The sequence below is a fragment of the Macaca thibetana genome, chromosome 9 (assembly GCF_024542745.1).
Source record: "Macaca thibetana thibetana isolate TM-01 chromosome 9, ASM2454274v1, whole genome shotgun sequence".
In the NCBI taxonomy this organism is placed as follows: Eukaryota; Metazoa; Chordata; class Mammalia; order Primates; family Cercopithecidae; genus Macaca; species Macaca thibetana.
The window spans coordinates 56,472,500-56,487,123 of record NC_065586.1 but is presented as its reverse complement, the minus strand read 5'-3'; the positions used below and the strand labels follow the sequence as shown (position 1 = coordinate 56,487,123).

At 40.4% G+C, this 14,624-nt stretch overlaps 1 protein-coding gene across 25 annotated transcripts in view; it reads right to left on the bottom strand.

Annotated features, from left to right (window-relative positions):
- KCNMA1 (potassium calcium-activated channel subfamily M alpha 1) overlaps positions 1–14,624 on the bottom strand; it is a 762,662-nt gene that overhangs the window by 138,307 nt on the left and 609,731 nt on the right. For 22 of the 25 annotated variants that reach the window (XM_050803364.1, XM_050803365.1, XM_050803369.1 and 19 more), the window contains 2 exons: positions 7,605–7,691; positions 3,014–3,090 (listed from right to left, as the gene is read on the bottom strand). In XM_050803364.1, coding sequence (XP_050659321.1) covers positions 3,014–3,090; positions 7,605–7,691 — 164 coding nt within the window. Of the gene's footprint in view, positions 1–3,004; positions 3,091–3,245; positions 3,605–7,604; positions 7,692–10,953; positions 14,438–14,624 lie in introns of those variants that run through there. The other 3 variants (XM_050803382.1, XM_050803383.1, XM_050803384.1) reach the window with 3 other exon arrangements.

The window sequence follows — 14,624 nt, the reverse complement described above, 5'->3', positions numbered from 1 at the left end:
GGTTTATTTTTAATAATTCATTTTATTCTAACCACCCCCTCACCTCATACACACATCTGCATCCTGCCCTCTGTTCTATGGCCTTTCAATTAGTAGGAACAATATTCGGACAATTCTGATTGTTACATAGCCAAAGGCCTTTGTGAAATGAAGAAGCTGAGGTTGGGGGAGGAGGCACGCAGATGTACAGAGAAGGAAGTGAGGCCCTTGTTGCACTGGCTTGGCTTTGTAGAGGCAGGCCTTTTGCAGCAATTGGTGCAGTGTGTAATGGGAGATTATATACCTCACTGGCTCCACCAACTTTAAAGGAAATGAAGAGAATAAAATTATTTCAAACAATTATGTGCCTCTCTCTCCAGGATGAAGCTAAAGCCTGCTGCTGTTTATTTGTCTGGAACCAAGGTGGAAAAATAACTTAGAGGCCAAATCCTTATTTCTTATTTCTAGGGACAGTTTAGTCTGCTGTGTTCCACTATGGCATCCTATGAGGGACATTCCAATGTCAGAGCAAGAGTCAGGGAAGTTCTCACTTCATCCTTCCACTTCCACTCCTTCCTCCAGAGAATGCTCTCCATCTGGACACCAGGGACATCTTTTAAACTAAGAACTAATGATGACATTTCCTCACTTAAAATCTTCCAATGACTTCCTAATAAAAGACTAAAACCCCCACTTCTTACCACGGCCCCTCCCTCCCTCTCTAATCTCATCTCATACTATTATCTCCCCAGTGCCATTGGTCTTTCTTCTATCCTTCAAACACCACAAACTCATTCCTGCCTCCTGACCTTGACCTTTGCTCTTCTCTTTATCTGGATTGGGTCTTGACCTCAACATCAGCCCTGACTGAGGCCTTCCTGACCTTCCAAGCTATAAAGTAGCACCACTGCAGTATTCCTCAACCAGACAGTCTCTTCTCTCCTCTTAGCACTGGCTATCTCTGAATTTATTTATTTGCAAGATCATGGTTTGTCTCCATTCACCAGAGTAAAAGATTCAGGAGGGCAGGGAATTTACCTTTTTCACCACTCCATCCCTGGAACCAAAAATAGCACCTCATTCAAAGAAGATACTCAAAAATATGTGAATGGCTAATCAATACTTGAATCACAGTCTTGCTATTTCCTTGATACTCTGTGGGACGAGGGTCTGGCAAATATCCTGTCAGGGATTATTGGCCTCACTTTCCTCCCTTTCTCAACTCCTCACTACAAGCGTTCCTTACAGAATTGTTCACCTCTTGTATTTGTTGTTCTCTCTTATTTGCTTCAACCCTCAGACGGTTGTGCTCCTTCTGATTGAAATGATTCAGGAGATGTCTGGTCAACTCAGCCATGCTGCTGTGTCCACAACCAACTGAGCATGGCTAGGATGGACTGCCTGGTAAAGACGGCCTTTGGATTCATGGGGTCTGTGGGGGTTGAATGGGCAGTGAGGTTCGTTCTAGGCCTTGTTCTCTCTTACATGCTCTTCTTGGTAGGTTGTCAGAATCAGGGAATTCTTAGGTCCCAAGAAATTAGAGGCTCTTGTTTTGAGATATCAATAAATACTCATCTTTGTAAGAGTCTGGGGGAAGGAGACCAGCTGTATTAAGTCAGTGGAAACAGGGGGAGGAAACCCATGGGCCTAAGCTGCCCCATCCTGAGGGGATTTCTGCAGAAACTTCTCTAGACCAAGAGTGCACCCCAAGGGAATTTTCCCCATGGATTGAGGAACTTCTCTATGCTCCAGCAGAGCGATATTTATAGATGACTGGTTCTATATTTTCTGTACCCCCTCTAGGAGTACAATGAAAAACGTCCTTCCTTCAGTGGCATACCTCAGAAATGGTGCTCTTCTGTCTGGCTTCTGCTTGTGAACCAGGATTTTTATGGGGTCATCTTTCATAATTGTTCTTACTCATCAGACCCAAGACTGCCCATCTTTCCTTTCCCTTCTGCAAAAAACTGTTAGAGCACCCAGAGAATCAATAGAGGCCTTCAGGTGTGCCCAAATCCCTGTATGTTGGCTGTGTGACTGTCAGCAATCTCATCCTCTCAAACTTGGAAGCTTAGTTTCCTCTTTTTGTAAAATGGGATTAATAACACCCCTGCCAATTACATGGGGTTAGGGTGAGAATCAAAGCAATGATTGTGAGGAGCTTTTAAAACACTAACTCACCATAGGAAGGATGGCATCTTTTTTGTTGTTGTTGTTGTTTTTCGAGGGTTGAGAACAATTTCTATTAGGCAATACAGCATAATTACTGCAAAAGGCACAACCTTCTCAAAGCAAAGGCCACTTAAGTCATGGTGTCTCAGGAGCTCACAATTCCACGTTCTAGACTCACTATATCTTTCTCAAGAGGCCCCAGTGGCAAACAGCTTTAGAAGGGTCTTGAGACAGAATATGCCAGAAACAACTGAGCCCAGTCTAGTCTGCCCCAAAGAGCAACGGTGCTTGAGCTCGACCTTTGGGATGATAGCAATTGAAGCCCTTTGACAATGGAAAGTTTTTTCTTGGGGGCAGTCTGAAGGCATCACAGTTGCAAATTCTGGCCTGTGGTATTAAAACTGGCAGGAATTCCAAATGGAAAGAGACAACTTCCATTTTGGAGACCAAGTCCTCAGATTTAGTTTCTCTCTCAACCCCATATACCCAGGGGCACCCAATCCACTGGAAATCATGATACAAAAACACTTCATTCTCTATGGCTTTAGTTCTCCTCCTTTTTATATATCATACTTGTCTCTGTTAGACTGGACACATCTACTGAGGCGTCTCTAGAGTAAAGAAGCATGGACTAGGCACAGGGTTCATTCCTAGGTGTTGATGGTGGTGATTTTTCATCCTCTGCTCTAACAAAGCAAGGACAGGTATTGATTTCATATTTCTTTAAACTGGTGGGTGAAACATAAACATATTCAAGAAAACTCTTGATGTTTAGTGTTTCTCTAATAAGAAAAGGAAAGGAAAAGGAATTTGGGGAATAGGAATGAGAGAGGGAGGGGACGGGGAGAGAAACACTACTTACGCCGTTTGCAGCCACATTTTTTTATTCTTTTGGGATCTGTGATGTCATCATGACAGGCCTTGCAGTAAAAAAATGCCCTGGAAAAAGAGAATGGAAAAACTGACACATTTCATAATCCACCCAAATGAAATGAGTACCACATTTCCTCCACGGTGGTGCCAAATTAATGAAACACGCCAGCATTAATTTCCTTTAATCTTTTGAAAGGTTTAGACATTTGCAGTCGGAAATGTTTGTTGCAAGACCGTTTATTTCAAACACAGGATTCTGTGATTTGAGTTAGTGCTCCTTTTCATAAACTTCCATTTGCAAAGGAACTGGGAAAAAAGTTGCTGATGTGACACACTGCGTCTGCTCACTCGTCTTTCATTTTTGAGAACAGCCTTTGATGCTACTCGTGGGGACACGCGGGCAATGAGCCCTGGGCCCTTGGTGGGGAAGTTAAATACAACACCAAAAGTCCCACAGTCTGGTCAAATATATACTTGAGGGGGCAGAAGTATGTCGTTTCTCAGTCAAATGAAAATATCAACCTTGTCACTCTGAAAGCACCTTTTCTGGTCAGCCAAAGTGAGACAGAGTTGAGGAGGTCTGCAGAGAAGGAAAAACGAAAGCCACGAGTCAGTGGGTTCCTCTGTCAAACCCCCTCTGGAGTTTCATAGCTTATTTTACTCCAATGCTGACTGGACCAATTCCCATGCTATCCAGCCCTGAGAACATGCACTAAATGATGGTTTTCTTCTCACTGTGGCCTTGTCCTCCAGTTTCCTGGTCTGCATGTCCAGTGGGAGGAGTCAACAGGAGACTGTAGGGTGAGGGGGGATGAGGTCACCACCTTGACCCCCTGGGTGCCCTCCTGGCCAGATCCATGAAATGGCACATGACAGCCTCTCTCTCCAGCTCCTGATAGCCCTCCTTCCCCTTTACCCTACAGATCTAGGGTGAAGGTGGCTCCCCTTTCTTGCTAGCTCTGGAGTGTTTGGCCATCCCTTATTGGTTTTCCTTAACTATCTGCCCATAACTTTACACACTCTCTTCATAAAACTCTCCTCCTTTTTCCCATTTAAGTGTGTCATCTGTTTCTTGCCAGGACAAGAAACAGCACCCACATTTACATATTCATCTCCAATTCACACTTATCCCCAGAACTCCAGACTCTAAGATCCAACTGCCTTTATGATATCACTGTGTATATGTTTAGTACACATCTCCTACCTAACATAGTCCAGATAGAATGCTTAACTTCCTACTACCCAAAACTTGCTCCTTCTCTAGTATCCCTCATCTTGGTTAAGATCAACACAATTTAAGCCCTGACTCTAGCCTTCATCCTTCATTCCTCTTTTTTCCCTCACTTCTACCCAATTCACTGGGGGGTTCTGCACACTCTCCAAAATATAGTCTGAATGGGACCCACTTCTCTCCACCTCCACTCAGTGGTCAGTCCAAGCTGCCATCATCTCTCACCTAAACTGTGTAATAGGAGCTGAGTCTCTCGCCTCTTCTCCTGCCCCATTCCTCTCATTCTCTACAATGCAGGAAGAATGACCTTTTCAAAATATACATCAGATCAGCTTAAAGCTGTCAATGATTTCCATTTTATAACAGATCCAACCTTTTTATAAAGTGCTTTAGGAGCCAGCCTCTGCCTCTCTCTAACCTCATCTCATACCACTCTCTCCAAATCTATTCCCTAGCCACACTTTCCTTCTTGGGGTTCCTACCCACAATGAACTTCTTCGCAGCCCATCTCCTCTTCCTATCTGATCCCTGCCTGATGGATTATTTAGCTTCATCTCAATCTCTGCTCAAATACCATCCCCTCTGAGAAGCTTTCACTTATACCCAACCCAAATCAGTGACTCAGTTGCATTAATTCTTTTACCATTAATTAAAAAAAAAAAAAAAAAACTGTCATTCTTTCCTGCCTAGAATATGAGCCCTGTGAGAGTTGGGACTTCTCCCATTGTTCACCACTGTTTCCCTGGTGCCTTGTGTAGAGCCTTCTAAATGTAAATGATTTACCCATACTTGAAGGGTGAATGAATGAGTGAGTTTGAGACTGCTTCCCAGTATTGTTAGGTCTGCCAATTTTTCAGGAGAAACGAGTAATAAGGATTTTTATATAAAAGCTTGTAACTTTTTTCACCTTGGCAACTCACTTATTTTTAAAAATTGTGACTCAAAAGAATCATATGTGCAAGCCAAATTGAGTCACTGAGCCACCGTTTTGTGACTCTTAAACTAAAGTCTATGTTCCAATGTTATTTTAAAAGGAAAATATTTGGTGGCAAGGAGGAAAGAGCAAGTACCCAAATGTCCATCCTCAAGTGACCTTCTTAAGACTGCAGTGGGATGGTTTCACTCCTCATTTTCTAAAGCACTGCATCTGAAGCTTTCTATGAGCCAGAATTAATTAACTTCTTTTGCTGCTTTTTTGCAGTGGAGGGTGCAAACTCGATACTAGATCATCATAATCTACTTTTCCATTTTTACAAAACTTGTTTAGTTTCATTCAAATCTCCGATGTCCTTTCTGTGGTTTTCTGCAGTCTTCATCTATTTGAAATCCCCTAACTGACAGCATTTGCTTTGACACATCACACACCATGGAAAATTACAGGCTGGTGTTGTAGCTGATTGTGTCAGCATGTATTTGTGAATACCATAAAGCACTGAAATGAGACATATTGCACTCCCTAATATAGCAGGTAATTTGTTTTTTGGACGGCCTGGTATTTGTGACATTCATTAGTGAGAGATGCAATAGGAAATAGAATTACACAAATGGGAGTTTCATGTTATATTTGCTATCTGGGAGGTATACGTGATATATGGTGCTCCTGTGCTCCCCAGCCTCCTGTACTTGGTGCTGAGATGCTGTTTCAAGCTTTTGTGTCTCACAGTCTGGACAAGGGCACAAGCTTCTTCTCCAGGAGACCTGATTGGAGCACAGGGAGAGGGAAGGTTCAGTCCCATTCATCCTAATTTCCCTTCTCAGGTGTACCCAGTTCTCAGGATACTCTTGAACAACAGGGAGATTCCGTGAACTGAGTAGGGAGGTATTTTTCCCCTACAATTGAATCATGGCAATCTTTCCCCAATTTGCAGAAATAAATTTAAGTTATTAGAGAGCTCAGTTTAAGAATTCTTTTTTCTTCCACCAGCCCATATTTTCTTTTTCCTGAAAGCTTCTGTAGCCAGTATGGCTTAGTTTGCTAGAGTGGGTGGGGAGGAAGAGGACCCTAAGTATCCACGCTCACATGTCATTGTTCTGTGCTCAGGGTGTCAGGCTCAACCCAGGCAAATAATTAAGAGTGCAAGCTCTGGAACCGAACTTCCTGGCTTTATTCCTCACTAGCAGTATGGCTTTGGGCAAGTTAGTTAGCCAAGTTGTGCCTCAGTTTCCTCATATGTAAAGTGGGAAAGAGTAATGCTACCTATCTCATGGGGTTGCTGTGAGATTTTAACAAGTTTTAGATACAGAGAACCTAGTACCTAAAATAGTGCTGGGGTGTAATAAACCCTCCTTTGTAAGAATGTGGTAGTATTATTAAATTTGGTAGAAAGAGAGTGGGTTTTAGAAAAGGAAAGACCAGTTCCATTCTGGGCTCTGCCACTTACTTATGTGCCTCATGGCCTCGGACAAATCACTTATCTCAGTTTTACAGATGAGGAAACCAAAGCTCTGAGAGTTTAAGAAGACTTACCTTCCAGGGTTATTTTGAAGAGCAGCAATAAAGAATGTAGCACACCTAGTACAGGCCTGGCTTTGACGAGGAACTCATTCAATGAAGACCATAGGCTTATATAAATAATGATAGACCTTCACAATTAATAATGTACTTAAAATATTTTATGGAATATTACTCTTGAGCTGAATGACCTGTCTGAACATTTGCATCGCATTTTCTGCTAGTAAATTTATCCAAGTTCATAGGCTAGAATCAAATACAACAATATTCCATGTTGTGCTGGAAAGGACCTGGTGAATTCCTAGGCTGCTTAAACAGGTTTAAGGATACGAATAAAAATGTCATGAAACATGCAGGCCAATGAAATCCTGTGCTGTACTTCGAGTGGCTTAACAACTGAAACTGACAACTTCAGCCACTTACCTAGTAGGCCACAAACAGAAATAGAGCCAGTTTCATATTCTATCTGAAATTAATCCCAACCTTTTGAAATTCTATTTGGCAGGGACAGTAGAAAACTGATAATTCTCAAGTAAATTTCCCAGATAATATTAAGCAAAGAGCACTAGACAAAGAGTCAGTTGTCTTGTTATGTTGTTCTGGGTCATCAGGAATCAGGATGACCTTGAGCAGTCATTCAGCTCTCTGAGCCCCCATTTTCTCCCTCATAAAATGAATGAGCAGGTAACTAGGCTTCTTAGTTCTAAAATTTTATTATTCTCATTTAGAGATGTGGAATTGACTACATGAACAGGAGTCTGTGGAAGTTTTTCTTACACCAATTGATGGCCATAGATATGTTAAGGAGTTTTGGGGTTATGGAAGCCTGCCTACTTCCGTGGGTCAAGGTGTCTATGGCTGGGCCAGAAAGAAAGCCAGTTGAAAATAAACTCTTACCTTTTAACTTCTTTGGCATCACTTGCGATGAAAAATCCTAAAGTACCTTCTTGGATCTTAAGATGGTTTCCAGGATTAATTAATATACTGCTCAGTGAACAAAAACAAACAGAGAAGATACATTTGTGAGGTCATGTTCTGAATAAAACCTCGAAGGCTACACCATACTGTTGTGTTTATAGGGGGCCCACTAGTCTAGAGCTTTCCCCAAAGATTTTGTCCAGAGCCCAATGCCCACTGCCCCATACATTTAGTTGGATAGTGCCATCATTAAGCACTACTGCTTACTTCCCAGGTTGGCATGCTCCCAGTTGAGGAAATCAAAGCAAATCAAAGTTTTAGGGCCTGGGTTTATATAATGGGGCAGTCTAGCTGCCATCATGGGCATATGATTTGAAGCAAAGTCCATCAGAATACATTCCTTTTGAAACTGCTATTGGTGGTCAACACAGAAGCACTATTGGCCTGATGAAACTATTGCTACAACAATTTTCCATTAAATGACAGAGCATTAATGGGACCCCTATATGTATACATAAACATACATGTACACACACCACATATTACCACGGGGAATGGTACAAGACACCTGTAACCAATGCAGAAGGAAACTGAACGTCTTCATGACATTGATAAGGACATGGAAATTGATTCTATGTACAGCCTTTATAGGAAGAATTGGATTTACCCAAACAGTTTTTTTTTTTTTAAGTTAGCAGTTGGATATACTTAACGATTCCAGTCTGCTGTTTATAAAAACTTACAGGGTGTTTGAATAAGATGTGTGTCTAGCATGTCCTAATTGAGGCAAAATGAGAAAACAAATGCAAACCACCCCTTAAAAAAACTTGCCCTGCAGAGAAGTGGGAACCTAAATATACATTGTCCTATTTCAAAGTGGCGTAAATAGATTAGCTGGCCAAGATGTGTTTGGACTGACAGAAGAGATAAATGTATCCTAATCTAATAAATGGATGAAACAAACAAGTTTAATTTTCTGCAGATCAAAAGCAGAATACAAGATTGTCTGATGCACAGACTGAGAAGAGACTTCAGGCTTAATGGATACTGAATTTAGGGACTCCGAATGAAGCAACAGAAACAGCAGAGGTACTCCTTGTTCTGAAAAGATGTTGCTTAATAAGGTAATAGATATTTGGAATCAGTCTAAAGGAAGTCCTCAGGTGCCCCAAACAATCAAAATATAGAGGATGGTAATTAACACATAATCTTTTTTTCTACTGGTAAACCATTTCAGAAAAGTGTTGTGGTCAGTGAAGTGATATGTCTGTAGTCATACAGGAAGGACACAGGTGAACCTTTGTTCACCTGGTTGGGAGACCTCTGAGCAGACCATTATTGCAAAATAATTGTCTGTGGTCACAAGAACATCTACCATTACTTATAACAAGACCTGACAGGAGGAAACTGTACTTGTGTCATGGCTATCATTAACACTCAATAATATCAAAAGGCTATGAAGATTTAACTGTTCAGCCCTACAACCACAGGCAGCAATGAGATTCCTCCCAAATCAGAGAGCAGCAGTCCACACTAATAGCACGGCCTGCACTGAGCAGCGGCTCTCCATAAGCACCTCCTAATGACCCCTCCGCCAACTCTTCACATGGGTATAATGAGCCCTCTGACTTCATGCAATCACGAGGGTGAAGTGTCAGAGCTCATACAGTTTAGATGAATTTATCTTTCAAAGCCAATTCAGTATGATGTTTTAGAAGGGCAGGATTCTAAATTTCGCACATTTTTTTTTTTTACCTCCTTTCCTGCAAGGCAGTTTTTACATGCCTTGGCTCTGCAATCAGAATTTGGGTCCAAATTCCAACGCTACCCCTTAATAGCTGTTTGACTTTGGGCCAGTTACTAAATCTCCCTAGAACTCAACTTTTTTACCTACAAGAGGTGGATAATGGTAATAATAGTCTTTAGAGAATTAAGTGAGATGATGTATAGAAGGCTCAATGCATGTGAGTTATTGTTCCTTTTCTTAAATCTTGTAAAGAAAAGCCAAAGTGTATTTCATTTTCAACAAAGTTATCAAGATTTTCTCTAGCTGACCCCATGGAATATAATACAGGCTTCTTATCAAAATGCCTTGCCCATTAATGAGATTAAATTATAGGGTAAAGAACTGTACACTACAGAATAATGTATAAGGACTTACACAAAATATTCCATGCACTTCTGGAGCCTAAAGGAGCTAGTTCCTTAGAGTTATAAAAGCCTACATTTTGACATTATTCATATAAAAAATGCAAGAAAAAATTCTGAATGGAAAAAAAATCCTATCATGATTTGAACAACAGAATTCAAAAGGAAAAATCTGACCCACATCAAAGTCTTGGTGACATATATGAACCAAATAAGCATCACATAGAATGCTGTTTCCTTTTTTCATATTATGTGTTTCATTATTCTTTATCAACAATGAACAATAATTAGCCTACAGTGAACATTTAGAATTGGCATTGTAGAGAGTGCAGGTTGAGATAATTTATTATAGCCTTTGAGTTTGCTTTAGTCCAGTTAGTGCAGTGGAGAAGAAAGATTTGGGGCTCTGATGTAAAGAACATTTGTGTTTCAGGTTTGCTGCTGATGTTGGTTAAGGGTTCAGGCACATGACTCAGGTCTCACCTCTTTGGGTCCTGGCTTTATAAACGCAGGTAAGCCTCACACTTCTCATCTATAAAATGGGTGAATAATCGCTAGCTTACAATGTCTCTAAGAGAGTTAAAGAATGTACTATGTGCAACATGACTGACACATAGAAGGTCTTAAATTCATAGTTGCTACTCTCAGTGAGTTAGGTGATTATAAAACTGAGAGGTAAATAAATGCTCACAGCACCATTACTCTCCACTTTGTCCTTGCTGCTAATAAATGACCCAGGAGGTGCCCTACTGTCATTGGAAGACTCTTCCACTGACTGCAAGGAAATCCAAAACATTTTATCCCTGCACAATATCTAGTGGTCAGCTAATTTAGACTGACTTTTGTCTGCATAGAGAAGTATCCTCTGTTCCTTAAATCTATGGCTGATTGTGTAAGGAACCAAAAGCATCTCTAATTGCCCCACAGGTCATGTGGATTCCAGGATGCCCTCTTATTCCCTGTGAACAGGGGTGAGGGGGGTTAAACCATCCCCATGTGAGATGTGAGGCAGAACCGTTTGCAGATACTCAGCTAAGGCTTAGGCAGCCTTCTGGGTGGGAATCTAAAGAATGGACCCAGCCCTTGAAACAATGAAAGAAAGAAATCTAGATACACAAAGATGCTCTTGGTGCTGAAGCACCAGGAACTACATTACTGGTTTTATATATATATACTTATTTTAGACATTAAGTCTTCTATACACATTCCAAATCTAGAAAGTTTAAATAAAATGCGAATCCCCCTCTTCTTCAAAATATAAAAAGACAAGGATTTTGGATAGTAGTGACTTTCTCCCCCTTTTGCCTACTATCTTTAGAATTTGTTATTGACCTTCTAATAGGAATACATAAATTTTTCCAAGGATCTCTGATCTCTTTAGGAGAGTATCCAATGTTAAGTTTGTTTTGTTTTAATGACTGCCAACAGTCTCTCTCCCTGTGCACCACTCTAAATCAGTTCTCTGGCTCCAACTTTATGTAATTCACTAGTTTATCAGAGATAAACTTCAACATGTGTCATGTGAAGAATCATGAAAATCTCTAAGAGAAAAAGCCCATATATCCATTAACAGAATTCCAACAAGGACATCTTGGCAGAGGTGGACTTTCCCTCATTTCAAGGAATATATAAATTATCCTTTCTTCTTTGACCTTACTGGTTTCAACAGAAAACATCCAGTGACAGCTGGAAGCACAGGGCTAGTGTGGTCCCTTCTTCAAGGATACTTGCTGTCTCTGTTTCTTTTGCTCTCAGACTAGTTTTCAGCCTCGACTTATTGTGTGTTTACTCACCTCCTACATGGAGCAAATACGTATTTTCTGTAAGGAACCCACAGTTGAGTAGAAGGGTACAAAACATGATCACATTCTGTTTACCTTTGAGTTTTTTGGAGTAGCAGGCTTAGAGCATTGTATGCAACAGGCACATTTCAACTATTGGTTGAATGAATTAAAAAAATAAGTTTTTAAAACCTCAGTCCCAGAAGTTTTCCTTCTTCACAAATAAGTGGAAAGGAGGTCACAGTTTTCTTTCAAAGAACAAGCTACAATTCTCATCAGTCAGGCTGATTAAAGGAGTGACCACACCTCTGCTAGGGCTAGGGGATTGGCCAATGAACTAGCAATCTCTCAGAGGCATTAAGTATGAATATGTAAATATCCCAATATGTAAACAGTGTGCCCCTTGGGAAGTTGGAGCAATTGATTTCAACATTGAAAGCAAACCTTCAAAGAGAAATATGGGTTCCTACACATAAAACACATCTACATGCAATTGGCTAACGGAGCTCAGTCCCATGGGGAAATGTCTCTATCAGGTCCCTCCATGAGAACAGCACCATGTCTCAAGTTGTATCACACTTCATCGGGTATTTCTTGCTAAACACTGGGTCAAGTTGGAAGACTGCAGCTTGATGGAGGAAAGAAACGTATTCCTTTCTCCACCACTTGTGCATAACTGGGAGACATCTAGTTTTGTCTTCAATCATTGTAAACTTTACTTGTTTCCTGTTTCTGGAGACAGCCAATGATTGGTAATTCAACTGAAACAGATATTGTTTAAGGAAATGTCTATCCATTACAGGTAAATATGATAGATATATATTTCTCTCCTCTCCCTTTCATTTTTGGTAGGTGTAATGTACCATTCCTCAGGCAATTTAAAAAAAAAAATAGCATGACTCATATGAGAACATAGTTTGTACTTGATAACGTAGTAATTATATTTGTGTCTAGCAAGCTAATGGGACTTCATTAACTAAAGCAAGCAAATAAGAACCATCTAGGGTTTCCGTTCATGCTATGCCCAGATGAATCACGCCATTGAGAAGAGGCTTCTTTGATCACACAAGTTCATATACAATGACTCTCAGTTGGAACTTTGTTTGAACCAATTGTGTCCCCTCTCAGGGAGTATGACTGCATTTGTAGTTTATAGGCCATGTGCAGGCACAGTTTGGAGAAACCCCACATCTCAAATCTTATCACCTTTCTGGAACTTTTCATTTTTTCTGGGCTTTAAAATATGTGCTGCTGGAGTCCCACACAACTAGACACATGCACTTTTACTTTCGGATACCATTGGAGACACAGTTGTGTATTTCATGTGTCAATATACTTAAGCCCAGTTCACTCACACACAGACAGCATGATAAAGATTGCTCCCAGTTGGTCAGACTCAAATGACTGCCACTGTGGTCCACCAGAGATACTGGTGAGGACTTACTCAGCCTGCATCTATCTCGATAACTTTAGAAATGGCATTTTCAAATATATTTTGCATATACAAAAAATATTAGCCATATGGGATGGGGAAGAAAGAGGTGATCTAGAAAGGATAATGCTGGATATTTGGTTCTGGGAGCAAGCCAAATCATTTTCTGGTATACTTAGGACAAGTCATGCCTACATCACAACATGCCTTCACCACAAGATAAAAGGACTCAAAGGCCAAAAGCCAACAGCAGAGGTGCAACCACTGTGGACCTTTAAGATGCAAAGTGTTGCAGTAACTTCTCGCAGTTGGATCATATCAATAATGCCAAACTGACAGGAAGCCACCTCTATACACATGTACTCCAAAAATCACAGAAGAATCAGATTTTGGAAAGAGATACAGACAAATACACACACACACACACACAATTACAAACACAAACACATGATAGTGATTACAATCACGGACAAAAGTAACTTGAAAAGATGAACAAGTAGGCATCTCAAGAGTATGTTTTCAACAATATTGTCTTAGAGAACACATTATTGAAAAGCTGTCCTGGAACTATTAACCCCAAAGTTTTTTTTTTTAAATGCCCTTGATGATGATTTAGTCATGCTTCATGCAATGTAAAACAGCAGCAAAACAGGGTGAAATCACATGGTGAAATTGAGAAGCTTCGTATTAAGAAATATGCCCAAACACACTAGGAAAAAAAGAGCCACGAGTTTGTCTTAATAAACAGTACTAACTCTGTAAATCAAGTGTGATAATCTGGCAATTTAATAGCAGTGTTCTAAGTCTATACTGAGCACTGCCTGAGAAATAAAATATTCAAAATGTTATCACCAAAATAAATGTAAGGAAAAATCAAAGTGTAAGGGCTTGGTCTCTGCTTTGTGGATAAAAGGACATGAACTCTGCTCTACAGACAAGAAACTCAACACAGGGAGGAGGAGGTCACCGGGAATGTGGATGTGGTATGTAGACAAAATGGCGCCAGAGTCCAATGGACACCAAGACACATCAGGACAATACAGAAACAGACACAAAGGGCTGGAGAGAAGCATCCTCCTGTTCAACTTTCATAGTATTTGTTCCCATTATTGGTGCCATGACTGAAAACAGGAGTGTGCCTTTCCTTTTTTAGGTTTCCTGCAAAGAAGTTAGTGCGTCATCCAAAAGAACCAACCAATCAAACAGGAACAGAAATAGGCTACTTCCAATGTATGTACTTTAGTTGGAGAGGGGTGTATATATATGTATATATACACACACACATATATATAATATATATACACTAGACAAGGGAATGAGATTATATATACATATATATAATCTCTCTCTTCTTGAATTCTTGGCAAATGGTTAGTCCTGTGGTTAGGAGTGAAGATAGAGGGTGGAGGTTGGAAGAAAAGTTAACGAAGAGTGCATACCGCTTTCGGCTTCTGCAAAACGACAAGAAAAGAATTTAAAATCAAACAATTTGATAATAAATTGACTGACACCAAAAGGAAAGAAGGAATAAAACCTTTGTTTCAAATCACTTGAAGGATGCATGTGAAAACAAGGTTTTTCGGCAAAGCATGAAAACAGTATCATGGGGTGAAACCAACAACAAAGAAGGTAGTTAAA